The sequence below is a fragment of the Aspergillus brasiliensis genome (genome assembly GCF_001889945.1).
Source record: "Aspergillus brasiliensis CBS 101740 unplaced genomic scaffold ASPBRscaffold_1, whole genome shotgun sequence".
In the NCBI taxonomy this organism is placed as follows: Eukaryota; Fungi; Ascomycota; class Eurotiomycetes; order Eurotiales; family Aspergillaceae; genus Aspergillus; species Aspergillus brasiliensis.
In genome coordinates, this window is record NW_027137442.1 from 1,677,407 (window position 1) to 1,696,941 (window position 19,535).

General features: G+C 53.0%; 9 protein-coding genes across 9 annotated transcripts; 5 read left to right on the top strand and 4 right to left on the bottom strand.

Moving 5' to 3' along the window:
- The first annotated feature begins 362 nt into the window (after positions 1 to 362).
- ASPBRDRAFT_237232 (DUF4112 domain-containing protein) lies at positions 363 to 1,579 on the top strand. The gene is made up of 4 exons (XM_067622025.1): positions 363 to 685; positions 759 to 973; positions 1,034 to 1,347; positions 1,414 to 1,579. Exons 1-4 carry the CDS (start codon positions 611 to 613, stop codon positions 1,533 to 1,535), a joined length of 726 nt encoding a protein of 241 aa, XP_067484617.1. The 5' UTR covers positions 363 to 610; the 3' UTR covers positions 1,536 to 1,579.
- A 43-nt stretch (positions 1,580 to 1,622) lies between these two features.
- On the bottom strand, positions 1,623 to 2,798 carry ASPBRDRAFT_25040 (uncharacterized protein; the record flags this gene model as incomplete). The annotated part of the gene is made up of 2 exons (XM_067622123.1): positions 1,623 to 2,637; positions 2,713 to 2,798. 2 exons carry the CDS (start codon positions 2,796 to 2,798, stop codon positions 1,623 to 1,625), a joined length of 1,101 nt encoding a protein of 366 aa, XP_067484618.1.
- Positions 2,799 to 3,012: 214 nt separating this feature from the next.
- ASPBRDRAFT_36601 (putative integral membrane protein (Ptm1)) lies at positions 3,013 to 5,451 on the top strand. Its single transcript, XM_067623536.1, has 7 exons — positions 3,013 to 3,324; positions 3,384 to 3,581; positions 3,648 to 3,973; positions 4,030 to 4,070; positions 4,129 to 4,203; positions 4,254 to 4,864; positions 4,922 to 5,451. Exons 1-7 carry the CDS (start codon positions 3,250 to 3,252, stop codon positions 5,204 to 5,206), a joined length of 1,611 nt encoding a protein of 536 aa, XP_067484619.1. The 5' UTR covers positions 3,013 to 3,249; the 3' UTR covers positions 5,207 to 5,451.
- A 562-nt stretch (positions 5,452 to 6,013) lies between these two features.
- On the top strand, positions 6,014 to 7,594 carry ASPBRDRAFT_113522 (uncharacterized protein; the record flags this gene model as incomplete). The annotated part of the gene is made up of 1 exon (XM_067616746.1): positions 6,014 to 7,594. The coding sequence occupies one exon, from the start codon at positions 6,014 to 6,016 to the stop codon at positions 7,592 to 7,594; it is 1,581 nt and encodes a 526-aa protein (XP_067484620.1).
- A 180-nt stretch (positions 7,595 to 7,774) lies between these two features.
- ASPBRDRAFT_111824 (WD-repeat containing protein SWD2) lies at positions 7,775 to 9,002 on the bottom strand (the record flags this gene model as incomplete). Its single annotated transcript, XM_067616597.1, has 3 exons — positions 7,775 to 8,556; positions 8,609 to 8,834; positions 8,898 to 9,002. The coding sequence occupies 3 exons, from the start codon at positions 9,000 to 9,002 to the stop codon at positions 7,775 to 7,777; spliced, it is 1,113 nt and encodes a 370-aa protein (XP_067484621.1).
- Positions 9,003 to 9,416: 414 nt separating this feature from the next.
- On the top strand, positions 9,417 to 11,390 carry ASPBRDRAFT_36604 (putative mitochondrial oxaloacetate transporter (Oac)). Its single transcript, XM_067623537.1, has 6 exons — positions 9,417 to 9,706; positions 9,777 to 9,851; positions 9,938 to 10,067; positions 10,121 to 10,592; positions 10,643 to 10,788; positions 10,844 to 11,390. Exons 1-6 carry the CDS (start codon positions 9,690 to 9,692, stop codon positions 10,934 to 10,936), a joined length of 933 nt encoding a protein of 310 aa, XP_067484622.1. The 5' UTR covers positions 9,417 to 9,689; the 3' UTR covers positions 10,937 to 11,390.
- A 1,310-nt stretch (positions 11,391 to 12,700) lies between these two features.
- ASPBRDRAFT_36605 (ribonucleotide-diphosphate reductase subunit RNR2) lies at positions 12,701 to 14,315 on the top strand. Its single transcript, XM_067623538.1, has 4 exons — positions 12,701 to 12,829; positions 12,911 to 13,141; positions 13,247 to 13,580; positions 13,634 to 14,315. The coding sequence occupies exons 1-4, from the start codon at positions 12,800 to 12,802 to the stop codon at positions 14,227 to 14,229; spliced, it is 1,191 nt and encodes a 396-aa protein (XP_067484623.1). The 5' UTR covers positions 12,701 to 12,799; the 3' UTR covers positions 14,230 to 14,315.
- Positions 14,316 to 14,443: 128 nt separating this feature from the next.
- Positions 14,444 to 15,366, bottom strand: ASPBRDRAFT_202368 (SRP9/SRP21 family protein). Its single transcript, XM_067621631.1, has 2 exons — positions 15,125 to 15,366; positions 14,444 to 15,047 (listed from the first exon to the last, which is right to left on the bottom strand). The coding sequence occupies exons 1-2, from the start codon at positions 15,194 to 15,196 to the stop codon at positions 14,619 to 14,621; spliced, it is 501 nt and encodes a 166-aa protein (XP_067484624.1). The 5' UTR covers positions 15,197 to 15,366; the 3' UTR covers positions 14,444 to 14,618.
- Positions 15,367 to 15,659: 293 nt separating this feature from the next.
- On the bottom strand, positions 15,660 to 18,906 carry ASPBRDRAFT_50281 (WD40 repeat domain-containing protein; the record flags this gene model as incomplete). Its single annotated transcript, XM_067626510.1, has 5 exons — positions 15,660 to 17,375; positions 17,435 to 17,978; positions 18,138 to 18,301; positions 18,375 to 18,541; positions 18,696 to 18,906. 5 exons carry the CDS (start codon positions 18,904 to 18,906, stop codon positions 15,660 to 15,662), a joined length of 2,802 nt encoding a protein of 933 aa, XP_067484625.1.
- Between the last annotated feature and the right edge of the window lie 629 nt (positions 18,907 to 19,535).

Below are 19,535 nucleotides of genomic sequence, written 5' to 3' on the forward strand. Positions count from 1 at the left end.
GGGTAGAGAGTGAGGGAAAACTGGCTCTTCTGGTCGACACCCGACGGCCTAACGATAATGGAGGACGGCTAAGAGAGAGTGAGCTGCGACTGACTGGGTTGGGGAATCACTAGTTACGAGCACGGTGACTAGTCTAGTCCGGTTAGGGGAACCAGCTACCTGCGCCACAATGGCAACTGTGGCGGTGATGATAACCAGAATGTGGCTAGTGAGATGTGAGGGGGGTTACGTAATGGGTGTCGGTGGTCGCGCCGGATCTTGCAATGACGTCGATGCGCGGCTCGTGTTCCAGATATTCAGGTCATTGTCGACGTTGTCGTCCTTGACTGGCTGTCGCACAAAGCATCCCATGGTTTTAAAAAGCCGCCCGAAACCCCTTTGTCCAAAAATAAGGCGGCTACATCGGAGATCCTTTATAGAATCTGCACAAACATACATACTCCTGCTCCTGAGTGCTTGGCGGTTATATAGCCAGCCGAGCATCCCCTACTGAGGAAGGAGCCTGTTCGATCGGGAGCATTCCAACATCTCCTTCTTTTCCCCTTTAACCCCAACCTCTCCTCCCCTACTCAAGATTTTCTCGCAAACCAATCTCGCTACCTCCTAAGCTATGTCTGCGCAACTTGCATCCCTAGTGAGCAAGAAGATTCTCGCAGAATCCGCTCGAAACCATTTTGGACAAGAGGTAAAGCCCATTCTATTCTCTGAATCATCCTACACTGGGGAACTATGGACTAAGACAGCTTGTGTTGCTGTAGGATCCCTATTTCGAAGAGGTTCCTGCGTCACGCTTGAACCGCGCCTTCGGGAAGAAGACTCAAAAGCGACGCAAAGCAGTCCCTCCCGGTCTATCGCAGAATGACAGCAAGGTCCTGACACAGGTCAAAAGAAGAGCTTATCGCTTGGATTTGTGTTTGTTTAGCCTGTGTGGAATCCGCTTCGGATGGGGAAGTGTTATAGGACTATTCCCATTGTAAGTCGAATTTCCTGCACATGGTATTGATTCCGAGACTCATGCAAGAAATCAAAACAGTATTGGCGATGGCGCAGATGCTGCATTGGCTTTGATGGTGGTGCACACCTGTGATAAAATCGACGGGGGCCTTCCATCGCGCCTGCGAATGATGATGCTCATGAATATCGTGATCGACTTCTTTATCGGCCTGGTTCCATTCATAGGTGACGTTGCTGATGCCCTGTACAAATGCAACACGCGAAATGCCGTGCTCCTGGAAAAGCATCTGCGGGAGAAGGGGGCCAAGGCGCTTTCCAAACAAGAGAGGAGGCAAAACACAGCGGACATGAGCTTGCCGGACGAGTTCGACCGCTATAACGATGATACCTCGGGTGAGCCATCTATCAACAAAGGCCAGACACACAGTAGGAACACTGATGGTCCAACGAAGCCTCAAGCAGCACGGCAATCCAAGAAAAACCGTTCACAAGGCAGATGGTTCGGAGGGAGAGCTGAACCGGAGGATGACCTTGAGAGAGGAGTGATCGATAATTCCCAGTCCTCTCGGCGGCCACGATGATGTCACGGATAGATGAACTCAGGACAGTTAGAGAGATTAGGCCTACCCACAAACAAGGTATAGGTAGACCGGTAATTGAATCTGCATTTAACAGCTCAATCCGGGCTGGGACCGAGCACAGGCATAGCAGAATTGAAGCTGTTCGTTGCTTTGTTCACCCATCAGATTTTCGCTCGTAGTCATAAAGGCCCCGCAGAAGTCGCACTGCAGTCCGCCGATAGATGTACCAGACGACTGGAGCTTACTGGCAGTCCTTGTTACGTTCAACATGACGCCGGGGTATTTCTCACCCTGGGTGCTGACATAACGGATCATCAACTCATCGATCGACAAGTTCTTCGTAAGCGTATTCTCCGAGGGTGGCTCGTCATGAACGATGATACCAGCGAGCTCGGGGAAGAGGGTGGCATAGGTGCGTATCTCCGCTGTGAACACGTCCCGAAGCGGGAAGTTGAATTCTAGACCAAAAGGCGACATTCCATCGCACACCTGCCACGTCACTGCAGAGCCGCGTCCTTTCGCGACGTTGGCGAGAGTCTTGGCAGCGAGCTTGCTGTCCGAGTCACCCCATACTATGCCGCGGCATTCCATCTTCTTTGCAAAGGCAACGACAAGTTTGTTCAACAAGATCTGGTCGACATCGGATTTCGACGTGGCGGTTGAGATTGAGCTACGGAAGCGATTCAGACGCTCCTCATTGGATAGAGTAGTGTCATCCGTGAAGTTCTCCCCAGCATACTGCGACATGATTTGGTGAACATCCGGGTCAAGCTCGAAGATGCTGTGGAAAGGTAGCCGCGTAAAGGAACAGAGTGGGAAGGTCTGTTGCGCGAGTGCGAAGCCTTCGTCATGCGGAGGCACAGGGGAGATCGTGGAAGGCTCAACGACGAGGACGAGGATTTCGAAGCCCGCGGGGCCATGTTTCTTTGTGCGTAGGACCTCCAGTTGCCTGTGCAGCATGTGCAACAGCACGGTGGAGGAGACGCCGTACGAGAGAGGGAGCACCAATTTGCATGGGCCGGTTTGTGGCATATTCCTCCGGAGACGATAGCGTTCCATGCGCTTAAAGGCCTTGAAATTCAAGAAGCGAATATAACATTCTCTGCATGGAGGGGTAACTCAGATCAGTATGGACTAAAGTAGCGGCGACAGGTATACTTGAATAGGCGAGACGTACTGGCACACGCGACGCTCGCGCAAGGTGAAGGCCGGTTCGGCCTCATGACAGTTCATGCAGCGATCAGGCAGCTCTTTTCCGGGCATCTTGGCTCTTGGGTAAACGGCAATACCGCACTTTCATACAATCAAATTGTAGGAGTAGTTGGTTTTGCACGCGGGATGCCGAGTGGGGAGCGATTTTCGCCAGGCAGAATTTCTCGGCGGGCGGCCAGTGCCACTGGCAGCAGCACGGGCTTAGATAATAATACGAAGTTACTAACCCATGGGCGGGACCCCCGTCAACAACACGCGGCTTCCCCGGTTTCAGCAGTTCAAGCCACGATTCGTGAGATCGTCGCAAACATCACTCGGTCAACCAACGCATCCGAGTCTTGCCGACTTCCCCTGAGAAGGCCTTTCCATCCGTTGACTCTACCATCATATTATACCTGGAGCTTCTTATGATCCAGGGCTGCTACTAAACCTTGCTCTCGGCGACTCCGGAGCTCCGTCCTACTGCCAGGCACCTACCGCTTAGCTCCTTTTCATGGTCAGAATGAGAGGCTGGCTTCGGACCCTTGGCTTCACTGCCTTACTGGCAGGAAGCGTGCTGGCAAATGAAGTTGAATTAGTGCGCATTGCCTCTCATCCTTATCTGGGGCTCGATGCTGATATTCATTCTTCCCGCAGACACAAGATGAAGCCCATCGGCAGCGTTGTTCGGGAATGTATAGTCGCAAAGCTTGGGGTGGTAACGTCGATCCCTTCATCTTGACCAAATTCGTCCAAGAACCCCAGTCCGGTGATAGCGACCCTCTCGTCAGTCTCGTCATATTCGAATGGTCCGATGAGAATCTCATCGGCCGGCCTGTACCGGGTGACTCTGGGGTACGATTACCCTTCCCTGACCACGGTTATGTTTGCGGATAGTCCAACTTATATATGAGGTTTTAGGAAAGGGAAACCATCTGTGATGAGGCCAGTGTGCAGGCGAACCTTTGCTCGGAAGACCAAGTTGGCTCTTTCATTCTTGCCTCGAATGTCACCGAGGCCTCCCAATTTCCCGTCGTTACCAAAGCAGTCCACCTTAACGATCCCGCGGCCATCAACTATCCTATCAAAAAGACCGGATTCTACTGCGTGAGCACGTATGGATACTCCGGCGTGGACTACAAAGCTGTGGTCGAGTTCAGGAACTCGTACGGTGAACTTCCAGCTGCGCAGATCGCAAAGCTTCCGTTCTATGGTGGCTTGACTATCGTCTACGCAGTTGTCGGTCTGTAAGTATCCCTTCCACGCTGTTAGTTTGGATGAGTATGGGGCTCATACTCGATAGGTTTTGGGCATTCCTTTACGTGCAAAACCGTCACGATATCTGTAAGAACAAGCTAACAAGTTTTTGGGTGTCTGATGACTATCTGCTGACCGTCCGTAGTGCCCGTTCAAAACTACATCACCGCTATTCTCGTGTTCCTTATTGTAGAGCAGTTGATGACTTGGGGCTTCTACGGTTAGTCAAATGCTGGATACCACCGATATAACCTGCTAACGAACTTGTAGACTACCAAAACCGCAACGGCTTGAATACCGGCGCAAAAGCATTGATGGTCATTGTTGCTGTACTCAATGCAGGACGTAACGCTTTCTCGTTCTTCCTCCTGCTGATAGTGTGCATGGGATATGGCGTTGTCAAGCCCTCCCTCGGTCGGACGATGATCTACGTTCGTATCCTTGCTATCACCCACTTCATCTTCGCTGTGATATATGCTGTCGCCAGTCTATCGATTACCCCGGACAGCGCTGGCCCTCTCGTCTTACTTATCGTGCTTCCTCTTGCTGGTACACTGACGGCCTTCTACGTCTGGACCCTGAACTCTCTGAATGCGACAATGAAGGACCTCATCGACAGAAAGCAGAAGACGAAAGCCTTGATGTACAAGAAGCTCTGGTGGTGTATTCTCGGTAGTATCGTCGTTATCTTTGGCTTCTTTTTTATCAACTCCATCGCCTTTGCAGGACGCAGCGAGGCTAGCTTCGTACCGGAGCACTGGAAGTCGAGATGGTTCGTGTTGGATGGCTGGCTGAACCTGGTGTACTTCTTTGACATCGGATTCGTCGCCTATCTGTGGCGTCCTACTGCCAACAACAGACGGTTCGCTATGAGTGATGAGGTAAGTCTTGTTTGGAGCAATTGTGTGAACTTGAAAGACATGCTAACAACCTCTTAGATTGCCCAAGATGATGATGGGTTTGAGATTCGCTCTTTCGGTAGCGCATTGGATGAAGAGGATGCTCTTGGTGGACCTGACCTTCCTTCAGGTTCGGAGCAGCGTCGTGACCTGTCACCTGTGCCTCCCAAGCCTGTTCCTGCAGCCCCACGCCATCGCGAGTCTCTGGACGGTGAGACTATCTTCGCTGTCGGTGAAGACGGTGACAAATGGTCAGATGACGAAGACGAGTCGCCGCGCAACTCCGGCGAACGAGAGCGGCTCACTGGCAAGCACAAGGATTAGTGCGGTTTTTGAAATCACACACATGCCCTGTGGTGGGCATTGGCGTCCTATAATTGCAGGATCAAAAGTGATTCTCGCAATATCTGATTCTCCGCTGTTTTGACTCCTGGAGACGTGCGGCTAGGCCACTCTGCTAAATTTCGGGGAAAATTGGAAGTGTTGTGTTATTGATGTGTTAGTCGGCTTTGCAGGCATATGATGGCGTTCGGCCTATGGTGTATTCCCCGTTGTTCGATTTCCCTTATTTCTCTTGCCCCGTGCTTCGAATGTAATGGAGGAGCGATATCCTTTGCTTTATTTTGTATAGATTTTCTTACCGTATGTAACTCCAATTATGAAGCAATGTTTCCAATTTCGACCACCCATCATGATCAAGAGTAGACCTTGGCCATCCAATTACCGTATCTAACCTTTATTATCTACACAAACCTACCGTGATTGTCAACTTGACGTTGGAATTCTCTTAGTCATACCTTCAAGCACTGGAGTGACATCCCGCCTAGCTCCCAAAGCATATCAGAACCATTTCTCCATCGGCACGCGAGTGCCACCATGGCGACCAGCCCGCCGCCGAGCATCGTCTCCCACAACACAACTAACAGCTTACATGGCCTGAGCAATTCGGCCAGGGCTGTGCCATGACTCACGAACGAAAATTCCGCCAGTTTCCATCTCTCCCCTAACACGTCATCAACAACACCATCACTCTTCCGTCCGCCCTCACATCCGCATACCGCCCGCATTTCTTTCTCTAGCTCCAGCAGAGACAGACAGGTACGGCCGTACACACGCACGCGACCACCCATAATGGCGCATCCCGGAAACCGAACCGACGATCACATATCTTCTACCGAAATCTCTCCCTTCCAAACCGGCCGAGAGCTATCGACTTCCCTCCTCGCGCGATGTCGATCCCTCCTCTCCGAAATTAGCGACTTCCAGTCCCTCCTGGTGGAAACTCAACGCAATCCGCAGGTCGTGGAGGTGCGGTCGCTCAAGTCAAATGTGCTGTCGGAGCTGCGCACGTTGGAGAAATTAGACGCGCGGGTTCAGAAGCTGGTTGACGCGGGGAAGGGCGATGGGGATAATGCAGATGAAGACAGATCCGCTGATGATGAAACAGCGGCTAGGAGACTGGTTCATACGTTGAAGTCGTCGAATTTGCCTTTTTATGAGGCGGTTTGGGCCATTGCGAAAAATACGTGTCGGGGATTGGTGGCCTTTGGGAAGAGGTTTTATTGGGGGGATGATGGTGGTGGTGGTGGTGGTGCTTCGGGGAAAAAGTCGGGGATGGATAAGAAGAAGAGTGTGTTTGTGGATATTATTGCTGATGATGGGGAGGAGTGGGTTAAGGTGTCTACGGTTGCGGAGTCGAGGTTGTTGTTTGAGATGGCGGAGAAGGGGTGGGAGGCTGGTTCTGAGTCTGAGGAGGAAGGGGAGGCTAGGACGGTTCTACGGAATCATGATGATGAGGAGGACGATGAGGATGAGGATGAGATTGAGTTGGTGAAGTTGGCTAAAGATTTGAGGTGCGCGGCAGATGCTACGAGAGTCAGGTATAGACATCCTCGGCTGCGGTTTGTGGCGCCTAGGATCCACGAGGGAAGCTGTGCGGAGATTGATGATCTTGTGAAGATTATTAGAGGCTATGGTATCGAAGTGGTATGTGGTGAAAAGGCATATGCTGTGACTAGTGCACAGGAGGGCTTGTCCCATCTCCTTCCGAAGCCGTTCAAACACTTCACTTCCACTATTAATGTGGATTGTACATTGATGCTTGCTGCAGTCTCGGATCTGTCGCATTACAAGCATATTACCCAGTCTCCGCAGCATCATAAGGCCATCAATCGGCAGATTGCTGTTGAACACGAGCGGCCTTTGCTGCCTACCGAGCTGTGGCCTGCAATGGATGCTCATGAACTACTGTGCGTCGAAGAGGCTGCCACACGGATGAAAGAGATCGTCAACATCATTGGCACCGACACTGAAAGGTTGCGCATGGAAATTTTGCTTGGTCAAGCTCCATTTGATACCTACAGCCGAGAGGACCTCATCAAGAAATTTCAGGAGCTGTCGGATTATGAAATACCGGCCCACTGGAAACTTCCCGTCAAGACGGTTGAAGCAAAGTCAGTGATTGCATCTGCAAAGCTGCCGCCTGTCTATCAGAAGGTGGCCGAGAACCTCTCCGACATTAACTATAGTGTGTTCCTGTACGGATGGGCTGCGGGACTGGCGACGATCTCCAGCAATCGGACCGTGGTCAAGGAGATTGAGTCCATCATCGAGAAGCACAGAGATGGGGACGACGGCTTGGAGGGACCTCTTATCTGGGTGTGTGACACTGCCAGGAGCTTGATAGGCAAAGAAAAGGGTCGGAAGAACTAGACGAACCAGCTCGCAGACGGTAATGATAGATCAGACATGACGACTAGAGCGATCGAGCATTCGGAGTCGTCCATGTCAAACAATTTTCTTTCCAATTCTTGCATTAGAGGTGATTAGACCAGCAGAGCTCATAGCTGTTGTCGGGTCGTCTCAGCAGCTGATGCGGGGCGTGATGGCTCGCTACTTTTCAGAAGATCTGGAGGGGTCCTCTGGAAGCCAGAAAACGGTCTCTTTGTCGGCAGACGCAATCATGTTGTACCTCGGATTGTATTCAACGATAGCAGTCCGTCCTCGATGTGAAAGTCTAGTCATTGGCTGCAATAGACCGTTTGGCTCTGGAGGAGTTTGCTGTAGATCCCACACTAGCATATCGGAATGGTCTCCCGAACCACCAATCACATATCGCCCATCGGGTGAGAAGCAAGCATCTCCCTGGCCGAGAGGCTTCCCGGTCGTCGAGACCGGTGCAGCCCTTCCGGGTGACCCGGCTTTGCCCACCAGGAACGCCTTCACGGCACCCTCGAAGGCATCGAGAATGAAATGTCCATGGTAGTCTGTTCCGACAAGGAGGTGCTTTCCATCGTTGGAGAATTCCAGGCGAGTCCATCCTCTGCCTCGTGTGGAAGGTGTATACCGTTCCTCGTACGGCGCAAGGTCGAAACTGGAGAACGGGGCTTTGTCGTAGTTGCGGAGGTCGTAGAGAAGGACTGATGCGGTTGACTGGGAGGCAATGGCAATGACGGAGGCAGAAGGGTCGAAGGCCACGAGGTATGGTGTCGCAAGCTTCAACTTTCCTTGCGCATTTCTAGAGCCGAGATCCCAGATTGCAACTGTGTCGTCTTTGGAGCATGAGATGAAGGAGTCGCTGCCAGGAGATAGAGCTAAGGAGGTGACTTTGTCGGTGTGACCCTGGAAGTAGCGAATGTAGCCTTCATTGTGAAGGTCCAACAAGCGCAAGGAGTCTAAATCGATCAGCATTGAAGGTGATCATAGAGGCCTGAGCAGTAGACATACCGTCAACCTTGGTGCTGGCATGGAGGACCTGACGACTGTGGTGCGTGAATCTGGCTAGATGGGCGCCGTACTTTTTGCTGGGCACCGATTTCGTAGATTTTCCCTCCTTGATATCGAAGACCTGGATGGTTTCATCATCCCCCGATGCCACCAAGTAGTCTCCCTGGTCATCAAAGTCCAGCGACGTCACATAATTGGAGGTATCCTGCTTTGGCCCTCGGAATGCCTAATGGTTGAAGTGATAGACGATTAGATGACTGGCCCGGTCCGCAAGGGCCATTGGACTAACCTTGGTAGGACGAAAGCTACGAATGATGTCCGAGACCTTCTGGCACTGTAGAATTGGCTGCTGGGGCTGTGGTTGCGCCGCCGGCTGTGGTTGACCTTCAGCCATAGTTCTTGACTCGACTAGATAGAGATAATGATAAAGTGCGACTGCGGGGAACAGCAGGCAAATTGTCAGGATGTCCACGACCTTAAGCTTACAAGTCAGACAGATCCTTTGATTTTTACCCGGCTTCTTTCTCCGAGACTCCTCGACCTGCAAGGATTCCACCCTAACTGACCCGAGAGGAGAAGTATTCAAGGCCGTCGTCACTGGAGAAGCAGACGCGACTGACGATGGATTTTGACGCGTTTGACCGACTTTGGCGGACGGACATTGTTCCGGTCCGACGCTTATCATCGGCAGTGGAGCTGCCGATTGGCCGAGGTCGGAGGCTCTGGACTGAAAAGTGCGGATCTCGTGGCCAATTACTAACCAATTATCGGCTGCGGAAACCAATCCGGGCGGCGTTGGACTGTCGGAGGAAGAGGCTTGAATGGCGGAGGGAATCTCACTCATGAACACCTCAGCTCTGACCGTTTTGACTTTCTGACAAGTCAATCAGTCACCCTACTTTTCCCACCGTGCCGTCGCTGAGTCTGACATCTCCCCCTCCTGGGGCACTCAGCATCGCTTCACGCAATAGCCAGGTCGTCCTCATTCCACCGGCTCTTTTGTCGGCCTCGCTCTTCCCCTTCGCGCGCGCAGACTCGGTCCACTCCCCTCCGTTAGCGGAGACGAATCTGAAGAAATACAATGTCCTCAACAACAGGGTACGTGGTGATGCCGCCCCCAAACCCGTCAGATCACAGTCGCGTTAACGCATTATATCGTTCCCTACAGAGCATTCATCGCAGGAGGTGTTGCAGCATGCGGCGCAGTGACGGTCACTCATAGCTTTGAGACGGTGAAGATTCGGTACAGTCTCCCTCCCTTATCCGGAGTGCTGCGGATCAGTCTTCGCCAGCAGTGTCGCCTGATTCTAATTTGTATCTATACGAAAGCCTGCAACTGCAAGGTGAACTGCAGTCCAAGAAAGACGCTGCTAAGAAATACCGGGGTGTCTTGCACGGTGTGAAGGTTATTCTACAAAATGAGGGTCCTCGCGGTCTTTTCCGGGGAATCGGCTCGGCTGTACGTTTGTATATCAGCATCGAAAATACCTGTATAGCTAACAGCCGCTGCAGTATATCTATCAAGTCCTGCTCAACGGTTGCCGTCTGGGTTTCTACGAACCGCTGCGCAAGGGGTTGACCACCACGATATACCAGGATCCTCAAGTCCAGTCGCTGGGTATCAACGTCTTCGCTGGTGCGGTTTCGGGTATCATTGGAGCTGCTGCTGGCTCGCCCTTTTTCCTGGTCAAGACTCGCCTGCAATCCTTCTCCCCGTTCCTTCCGGTCGGAACGCAGCACAACTACAAGAACTCGTTTGATGGACTGCGGAAGATCTACACATCGGAGGGAGTTCGTGGCTTGTACCGTGGGGTTGGCGCGGCGATGGTACGGACCGGTTTCGGTAGTTCCGTTCAACTGCCGACCTATTTCTTCGCGAAGCGCCGCTTGATGAAGCATATGGGCATGGAAGATGGTCCAGGCCTGCACCTGGCCAGTAGCACGGCATCGGGCTTTGTTGTTTGCTGTGTTATGCACCCGCCTGGTATGTTCTCTGCGCTCGACACAATCGCATCCAGCTAATTAGTCGTCCAGACACCATCATGTCCAGAATGTACAACCAGACGGGCAACCTTTACAAGGGCGTGTTCGACTGCTTGTTCAAGACCATCAAGACGGAGGGTGTGTTGGCTATTTACAAGGGGTACTTTGCTCATCTTGCGCGTATTCTGCCTCACACGGTATGTGGAAAGCAATACCCTCAAGCCCTTTGGCGGTTTACTAACCTGGCTGTAGATCTTGACCCTGAGTTTGGCCGAGCAGACCAACAAAATCATGCGCAGATTCGAGGATCGGTTCCTCTCCGATTCGTTGAAGGAAAACTTGTAGTCACCATATCATAATAGCGACATTGACATACCCACTGAAACTTTGCGACACATATAGAGACGTTTCGGGACATGGTTTGGGTTCTCCATTGTTGAGCAGCAGCATGGCCAGCTTCGCGTGATGTATGTACATAGGGCGTTTTGTCTTGGGTCAACCTGCTGTGCTCCTAGATTTGGAGGCGCATTTGGATAAATAGTTTGAATAGATTTCAGTTGGCCACACTCGGCAGTTGTCTGGTGTTAGAACACGATATATTGATGCAATTTGTGAGAAGGTCTAGAAAACCCATTATTGATGGCGGGGGAGATGCGGACGCGCGAAACTTCACCGGACACAGTATGGGGAAATGAACAGTTGATGGGTGTCAACTAGACGAGCTACCCAGGGCAGGATGTGGATACAATGGAGTTTATAAAAGCAACCGAGAATTAGCCATACTACGCGAACTAGTCAGTGACTCAGTGGTTCGATGCCAATCCCGCCAAGAGTGTCGGCTGCATCGCTTTCTTTCGTGGATGTCTGATCTCGGGATGAGACGCGTCGTGTTTGGTGCCGATGGAACATTATCTACCCGATCCAATGAAGAGAAAGTAAACAACCAGAGACTTAATCAACGAGTTTAAAAGATGAAAGTCATGATGATTCCAATTATTCTTTTATCTGCAATCAAAGGAAACGAAAACCTTGTCTACTGTGCTTTGTACACAAGCTCAACCAAGGATGATCATGTTGCAGCACACTTCGACGCGTCGCAGCTGTAACGTCATCACCGACTGCAAAGACACAACACCGATCAGGCTGAAAGCCCCCACTCGGGCCAGCCAAGGCAGCAGGATCTAGAATCAAGTGGGAAAGAGAAGCAAGGATCCTCTTCTATTTAGGTCCAAACATCCGTAAATCCGTAGTGGGTGCGGGCAGCTGCCAATGTGCATGGAGGAACTGAGGAAGCAGACGCGACGCGTTCAGCACAGACGCTCTTGGCCGTCGGAGCAACCCAACTCGGGGGTCGGCGATCCAAAAATTCTGTTCAGCTCGGATTAAGCCGAGTGGAGATTGCGAATGAGCTCTGCTTATTGATGATGTCGTAAAGAGTAGCTAAGCAAGCTGCAGGGACCGGTGAAGGCTGTAAGGTACGGTATAGGTGGGTTTGAGATGGAGACAATAGAACGAGTACTGCAGAGTAGATGTGACTTGATTGTAGGAGCTATTAGAGCTTACAATTACAGATGATAATTACTGAGAAGGGTATAGACTGTAGAGAGATAGATTGAACAGATGAACAGGATCGATCGAGAGGCTCAGAGATGGGAGTTTGATCAGATAAGATAGCAGCTGGCTACGAGACGCGACTACTTTTCACTAGAGCGCGAGGCATCGACGTGCTCCGTATCTGCTCTCCAGGCTCCCGCCCCTCTAGGAATGTGGAGTGAACCATTAAAGGAAACATACTGCAGGTCTTGCAGCTAGACTAATGATACAGTAATGATGGATCAGTGGAGATCGCAACATCGGATGAGAATCCAGCCGGTGGTGTCACTGATGTGATAGCGCCGCCGTGGTGGAATTCGGTAGTAAATGTGGATGGGACGCGCCGAACATCAACAACCACGCGCGGAACAATAGTTGTTCCCGCCAGCCACCGGGGCCAAAGTCGCGCCAAGTCACGTGCGACGTGACTCGCCCGTCGCGCTAAGGATCACGCTCCTCGTCTGCCGGCGAGTATTTCATGTCGCCTCGTCCTCCCTCGCTGCAGCTCTTTTTCTTCACAACCCACCACCAGCTCAGTCTATTGGAGTACTTCTGTGTCTGTGTGATCAATTCCTCTCTTACTTTCATCTTCTATACTCGCACACAACCAACACAATGTCTGTACAGCTCACTCCCTCCAAGCAGGTATGTGATGTCACGTCCCTCGCCTCCCACGCTCGACGCGTTAGTTCATAGTATATAAGCTAACACGCGTTGTTTCGATAGGCTGCTTCCTCCCTCGAGAACCTCAAGATGAGCGACTCGCCTGTCAAGAAGCTCAACTTCGGTGGCAAGGAGAACGCGCCTGCTGCCGTCGACGTGACCGCCGACAAGCCCGTCGAGAAGCCCGTCGAAGCCCCCAAGGTCGCGCCCGGTATCAAGGAGATGGAGGCCAACGAGCCTCTGCTCCAGGAGAACCCTCACCGTTTCGTCCTTTTCCCCATCAAGTACCATGAGGTATGTGACACGCTGGTTACGCGTCACGCGTAAAGTGGAATTTTTCCACTTCCCGCCCCGCGACAATTGGAATGTGCGCTAACGCCGCAATCTCGCACCCCACAGATCTGGCAGATGTACAAGAAGGCCGAGGCCTCTTTCTGGACCGCCGAGGAAATTGATCTTTCCAAGGATTTGCACGACTGGCACAACCGCCTCAACGACGACGAGCGCTACTTCGTCTCTCACGTCCTCGCGTTCTTCGCTGCCTCCGATGGCATTGTCAACGAGAACCTCGTCGAGCGTTTCAGCGGCGAGGTCCAGATCCCTGAGGCTCGTTGTTTCTACGGATTCCAGATCATGATGGAGAACATCCACTCCGAGACCTACTCTCTCCTGATCGATACCTACATCAAGGAGCCCAAGCAGCGCACCTACCTCTTCGACGCTATTGATACTAGTATGTACCTTAGACCGGGATTGTGATTGGTCAATGGATGCTGACAGCTGCAGTCCCCTGCATTGCCAAGAAGGCCGATTGGGCCATCAAGTGGATCCAGGACAGGGAGTCGACCTTCGCTCAGCGTCTCGTTGCTTTCGCTGCCGTTGAGGGTATCTTCTTCTCCGGTTCCTTCGCTTCCATCTTCTGGCTCAAGAAGCGTGGTCTCATGCCTGGTCTGACCTTCTCCAACGAGCTCATCTCTCGTGACGAGGGTTTGCACACCGACTTCGCCTGTCTGCTGTTCTCCCACCTGAACAACCGCCCCAGCAAGCAGGTTGTTGAGGACATCATCGTCGAGGCTGTCGGTATCGAGCAGGAGTTCCTGACGGAGGCTCTGCCCGTTGGTCTGCTTGGCATGAACTCCAAGCTGATGTGCCAGTACATCGAGTTCGTCGCGGACCGCCTGCTGGTGGCCCTCGGCAACAAGAAGTACTACAACGCCACCAACCCCTTCGACTTCATGGAGTCGATCTCGCTGGCGGGTAAGACCAACTTCTTCGAGAAGCGGGTGGGTGACTACCAGAAGGCTGGTGTCATGGCCAGCACGAAGAAGGAAGAAGAGGTCAAGACCAACGGAAACGGCCTCAGCTTCGATGAGGACTTCTAGACGGGAAGAACAAAAAAGATGATGCCACTATACCCGGTTGTTGGCACCAGCCACGATATATGTTTGATTCTGGGTGTTTACGAGGGTATTTGAGTATACGCATGGGATTGGCGTTGTTGGATGGATTGTTTTCTTATAATGTTAATGTTTGACTCTTTGTATTTAGAGAAATGTACATTGGATACTTTCTACTTGATCACCGTAGATGTGTATGCTCGCTTGACAGGTGTACTATCCCATTTTAATCCACCACTATAGAGTAGGTAAGTACGAATATCTTCACCTCCATGAACTACATAGTATGTATGTATAAACCTTCACAATGCAAAGCCTTTTTATGAATATGCACACTTTAAGAAACAGAGTATGATAGATAACTAGAAAATGAATTACCTCTTCCCCTTCCCTCCCTTCTTCTTCCCTTTCCCTCCCTTCCCAGCAGCACCACCAGGAGCAGCAGCATTACTCTCCCCTCCTCCTACCGTCTGCCCCTCTGCAATAGCAGCAGGAGCATCCCCCATCTCCACATCCCCAGCGGGAGCAGAAGCAGTAGGATTCCCCAATCCCAACCCCTCAACATCCGCCCCCGCCGCCAACTTCCCCAACGACGTAATCAACCGGCCCACCTCGGCGCCCTTGTTCGTGCGGTATTTCAGACAGATTCCTGATCCCGGGTGGTAGGTTTTGAGTTCGAGGGTGGCGATGCGGGGTTTGGGGTCGGTGTCTGCTGCTTCGGGGGATTGTGTTGTGGATGTAGATGTGGGTTGTTTTGTAGATGTGGGGGTTGTGCGGGGGAAGGTGTATTTTGTTGTTATTCTCTGTTGACAATAGTATCCTGTGTCAGTTGGCTTTTAAGGGAAGGGGGGAGGATTTGGAAGAGGAGAGGGGGATGTACCGCGTCGGGGTAGGCTTGGAGGAGGAGAGAGGATTGTTCGAGGTAGGATTGTGAGGTTGCGAGGTAGGGCATTTTGACGTGAGGTCCCTCTGGAAGGGGTGTGTACACGTGTGGGCTTATGGGTTTGAGACGGTTGGAGTGAAGTCGATAGTCGTAGGGTGGAATGTGGTATACGGGCGAGGTGGTGGCTAGCGATAAAGGTAAAGCTGTATGATTTCTGGTGTTTTGCGGCGCCGCTCGGAGGTGGAAGTTGTGGTTAGGTGGTTAACTAGCGGGCGGTGTGTACTCTGCCCGTTGACAGCTCCGACACCCATCGATTTCACTAGTATGCTACTCCGTACAGCTTGAAAAGCTATCTCTTAATACTTGTGGATGTGCTTTCAATCGTTATTCATCATTCGTCCCTCGTATATATGCCTACTGTTATCCCGTAGGCTATTGTACATACATACACAGCTATTACATGCTCATACATCAATCATCCTATGTCCAAACTCGCCCTGCTCCAAATATTCCCAATCATATACACTGTGCATCAGCTAATAGGTCGTGCGCATCGCACACACACTAACCGCTGTTTCCCATTTCTCGCTTTTGTCGCTCGAAAATTCGTCCCCTGGCAATTATCGCACTTCAACACCTCGCCGTCGTCCCCGTCCCCGTTCGACGATGCATAGTCGCTGCTCAGCGCGCTGCCCAGACTCATTTGACGCTCCCCCGGCACCGACAGTTGATGCGGAGTGAGGAGTCCGTTGCGTTCGGGCCGCTTGCGATTTTGCACTGCCATCGCATCATGCGTGATTTTATTGTAGAATGCGTAGCTCTGCTCCCCTTGCAGCCAGAGCGGGTTGTCCTTGTCTCCGCCCTTGGGGAACCAGGTAGTCCCGCCGGCGGCGGCGGGCTGCGTGGTGTCGACCGCAGCACCATTGTGCCCATTGCGGGTGGTGTCTGTGCTGGATCGTCGACTGTCCATGGATTTTTTGTATGCGGAGGGCGGAGGGGAGGTGGTGTAGATGGAGCGCGAATCGGGTCGTGCTCCCGTCGAGACTCGTCCTGGGCTGGCATAGCCCGGCAGAGTGTCGCGCAGTGACTTGTGTGGAGACGGGCTGCGCGTGCGCGGCGTACGCATGCCCGAGCGGTTGCCATGTCGGATAACGGAGTTGCGCCATGAGATGATGCGTTCCGACGGCGTCGTCTTCATCGAATCCTTGCCTATAGAGGAGGCAATGCTGTGACGCGCTGAGTTGGTGCGTCGCAGGATGCGTCGCGATATTGTCGAATGCGTGTCCCAGCTGTCGTAGCGCCGTTTCTGGTAGGCGCAGTCTTGTCGCAAGACTTTGATCTTCCCGGCGTAGTCTGCCACGATGAGGATGTTCCCGTCCGGATGCGTGGATCGCGACATGAACGTCGGAGACTCTTGCGCCACCTTGCTGGCCGCCGACATGCGGTTCGCGCGTCCATTCTCCTTGTCTGCCTGACTGACGAGCGTCACGGGAGGCGGATTGCAGATATCGTAGATGGGATCCTCGGAGAATCCCAAGACCTGTTTGGCGCGAGTGGGCGCCATGATGGCGGCCGTTACCAGGGCGGATTGCGTGTCGAAGATCTCCACGGCCCGTTTGTCGGCGTCTTTCTCCACGGGCCCCACCGGCCAGACATACGTGCGACGATCCTCACTGCCGCAGATGATGTGTTTCCCGTCATTGCTGAATGAGGCGCGGATTTGGCTACACGTGTTCTCGTTCCCTCGGTATTTGGCCTCGAGCGTCCGGTCGCGAAAGTTGTAGAGTCGGATGCGGGAGTCGTTGCTGGTGATCAGCAGTTTAACCTCGCCGTGCGGGTCGCCATGCGGCAGCGACATGGTGTCGATTCCGGTGATTTTGCTGCCTTTGGCGTTGCGACCGCGAGCCGAGCGCACGTGGATCTGTCCAACCGCCTTCAGTCCGTCCGTCTCGTAGATATTGCACAGTCCGTTTAGGCTGCCCGAGATCGAGTATCGTCCGTCTGGCGTGAATGCCACCGCTGTGATCATGTCGGGGACCGTGGCCACAAACGCCACACTCTTATCCGGAATACTCCAGAGTCGCAGTTTCGTATCCAGCGACCCAGCCAGGAAGAACCGGTCATCGCGCGGGTGGAATTGAATGGAGGTAACGAAATCGCTATGTTGGAAGCAGCAAAGACACTCGGGGCGGCTGACATGCCATAGCCGGACGGTCTTGTCCATGGAAGAGGAAAGCAAAAAATTGTTCTGTCGCCCACATTAGTGATGCTGCGCAATGCACCGCCTATAGTCAGTTTTCATGGTACCTTGCTCCAGCTGAGATCCAGGATACTGCCGGTATGGCCCTCGTATACCTGGATCGGTTGGGGTTTGAACACTTGCGCGTTCAGTCGGGGCGGCGCATCGTCGTCACTTCCCGGGTCACTGGGGCCCCGATCCTCCGGCGATGCCACGACTTGCCAGACGCGCACCTTGCGGTCCTGCCCGGCGGCGGCCATGTATCTGCCATCATTGGAGAACACCAGCGCCCAGACCGCTTTGCCCGTATACTTTTCGTTCTGTGGGCCGGCCGTGGAAATTGCGTCATGGTCCGAGACGCTAGCCGAGTCGTCGGCGCCATCCAGCTCCTGAGCCAGGAAGACCCGGTTAAACGTCCTCTCCTTCTTGTAGTGTGCGCGCACGCGGATGTATTTCGGCGGGGGAGGGAAGCGCGGTACGAAGCCAATGGGCTGAGCGGCAGCGTCGGGATCCATGCGGCTGGTTTCGGGTTCGGAGACATCGTCTTCGTCATCCGGGAACTGGTCCTTCTTCTTGCCGGGGATGATTCGACTCAGAAAGGAGACCCCTTTCCTATGAGGGACGAGCGCCGAATTAGCTGGGATTTCCTGGATGCAAGAACTCGCGTAGGACAAAAGCAACGAGTGACGGGTGACAAAAGTGCGGGGTCACACTGTCAGCCGGGGGGAAGCATGGCTGACTCGCATCAGGAGCATGCCAGCTGGCACTTACTTCTTCTCCTTTGAAGGCTTCGTATGCATCGCGGTCTCTCCGCGGGCAGAGCCATGGTCCAACGAGGCGCGTGGATCGCTTCCTCCCAGCTCCGCCTCGGTGGAGGCTCTCCCTAGCAGCTTCAAAGGGATGGTTTTTTGGGTATTGGTTCGTTTGATGATATGCTATCGCGACGCACAGAGTCAGATCAGCCGCCCGCGCAGTTTCTGAGGCACAGAGACACAGTCTAGGTCTTACTTGGGATAGGGGATCGATGGCGCTGGAGTCGGCGGTCGACTGGGCAAAGGTCGGGGAGGAGGCAAGATTCTTGACGGAGCCGTTGCTGGCGGCCGGAAGGGTGCGGGAATCCTTTCTGGCATGCTGGTGGTATCCGTTCGACGCAGCGGTCACATCGGAGGCGGAGCCTGCACAGGATGATCCCCCCAGCGGAGGAATAGTAAGCCAACCATGCTCACAGTCCGATCGGAGGGTATGGAACGAAGATGACTGGCCCGCGCGACCGGGGCGAGACTGCGGGAGGCACAGTCGAGGAGTAGGACTGGTTTGGAATGGACGTACCGATAGGAAAACTTTGCGAGGAGCGGAGGAGACCGGGATTGGGCGAATTGGGACTATGGTCACCGCGATTGAAGATGGTGGGACTATTGGAGGCGGAGGTCGACAGATCGTGGTGAACGATGCTGGAAGAGGAGGCGTTGGTGGTGATGATGGCGGGCACGGTCGAGGCCCGCGATGGCCCATCTCGCTCGTCGCGCAGTCCCTCCGCCATGGCTCGGGTGTCGCCGGGAATGGCGCATGGGAGTGAGTGGTGTAGCCTGTCAGACCAAAGGGAGGAGACAGGGAAGAAGGGAAGAAAATACGAGGGAGAAGTCGAAGAAAAGGAGAAAGGAAGAGGAACAGAAAGACAGATTGCGGGCGGAGGACGCGGAGATGGGAAAGGATGGAGATGGAGATAGTTTTGATGGAGCCAGTGACACACTAACTCGGACACCGGTTATTAATATCCGAGAATATCCACCCAGAAAGATGACATCAATCAGGGTCTGGTTTCATTCTCCTTCACCGTGATTCACCAGTTTCAGGATCTTTGGATCGGTAGAAAGACCCGGTCTGTGGTTCCTTCGCGGTCTGTGCGAGTTCGAGAGATGAAAAAAAGCCGTTGCGTGCATGCATTTCTCCAAAGCTTGACTCTGTTACTCTGCATCTGGTAGATATGGAATCATGACATGATATGATATATCGTGTTGCAGTATACGAGAAGGCTGAATTCCCCCTCCCACATGGCTGACACATGGCTGGACATTGATGTAACCACTACATTCTTATCAAGACCACTTACCCATTAATAGTAACTGACTACTAACTAACTAACCATCAATACGAACTCAGTCCAACTGA

Excerpts from the sequence above, each read along its gene's own strand:
- ASPBRDRAFT_237232 (XM_067622025.1), top strand. The coding sequence starts at position 611 with ATGTCTGCGCAACTTGCATCCCTAGTGAGCAAGAAGATTCTCGCAGAA. Across the intron at positions 686-758 it reads GAAACCATTTTGGACAAGAG|GATCCCTATTTCGAAGAGGT; the intron begins GTAAAGCCCATT and ends GTGTTGCTGTAG. Across the intron at positions 1,348-1,413 it reads CTATAACGATGATACCTCGG|CAGCACGGCAATCCAAGAAA; the intron begins GTGAGCCATCTA and ends CGAAGCCTCAAG.
- ASPBRDRAFT_36601 (XM_067623536.1), top strand. The coding sequence starts at position 3,250 with ATGAGAGGCTGGCTTCGGACCCTTGGCTTCACTGCCTTACTGGCAGGA. Across the intron at positions 3,582-3,647 it reads CTGTACCGGGTGACTCTGGG|GAAAGGGAAACCATCTGTGA; the intron begins GTACGATTACCC and ends ATGAGGTTTTAG. Across the intron at positions 4,204-4,253 it reads GATGACTTGGGGCTTCTACG|ACTACCAAAACCGCAACGGC; the intron begins GTTAGTCAAATG and ends ACGAACTTGTAG.
- ASPBRDRAFT_36604 (XM_067623537.1), top strand. Across the intron at positions 10,068-10,120 it reads TCCGGGGAATCGGCTCGGCT|TATATCTATCAAGTCCTGCT; the intron begins GTACGTTTGTAT and ends CAGCCGCTGCAG. Across the intron at positions 10,593-10,642 it reads CTGTGTTATGCACCCGCCTG|ACACCATCATGTCCAGAATG; the intron begins GTATGTTCTCTG and ends TTAGTCGTCCAG.
- ASPBRDRAFT_36605 (XM_067623538.1), top strand. The coding sequence starts at position 12,800 with ATGTCTGTACAGCTCACTCCCTCCAAGCAG. Across the intron at positions 12,830-12,910 it reads AGCTCACTCCCTCCAAGCAG|GCTGCTTCCTCCCTCGAGAA; the intron begins GTATGTGATGTC and ends TTGTTTCGATAG. Across the intron at positions 13,581-13,633 it reads CTTCGACGCTATTGATACTA|TCCCCTGCATTGCCAAGAAG; the intron begins GTATGTACCTTA and ends TGACAGCTGCAG.
- ASPBRDRAFT_202368 (XM_067621631.1), bottom strand. The coding sequence starts at position 15,196 with ATGCCCTACCTCGCAACCTCACAATCCTACCTCGAACAATCCTCTCTC. Across the intron at positions 15,048-15,124 it reads TCCAAGCCTACCCCGACGCG|AGAATAACAACAAAATACAC; the intron begins GTACATCCCCCT and ends TATTGTCAACAG.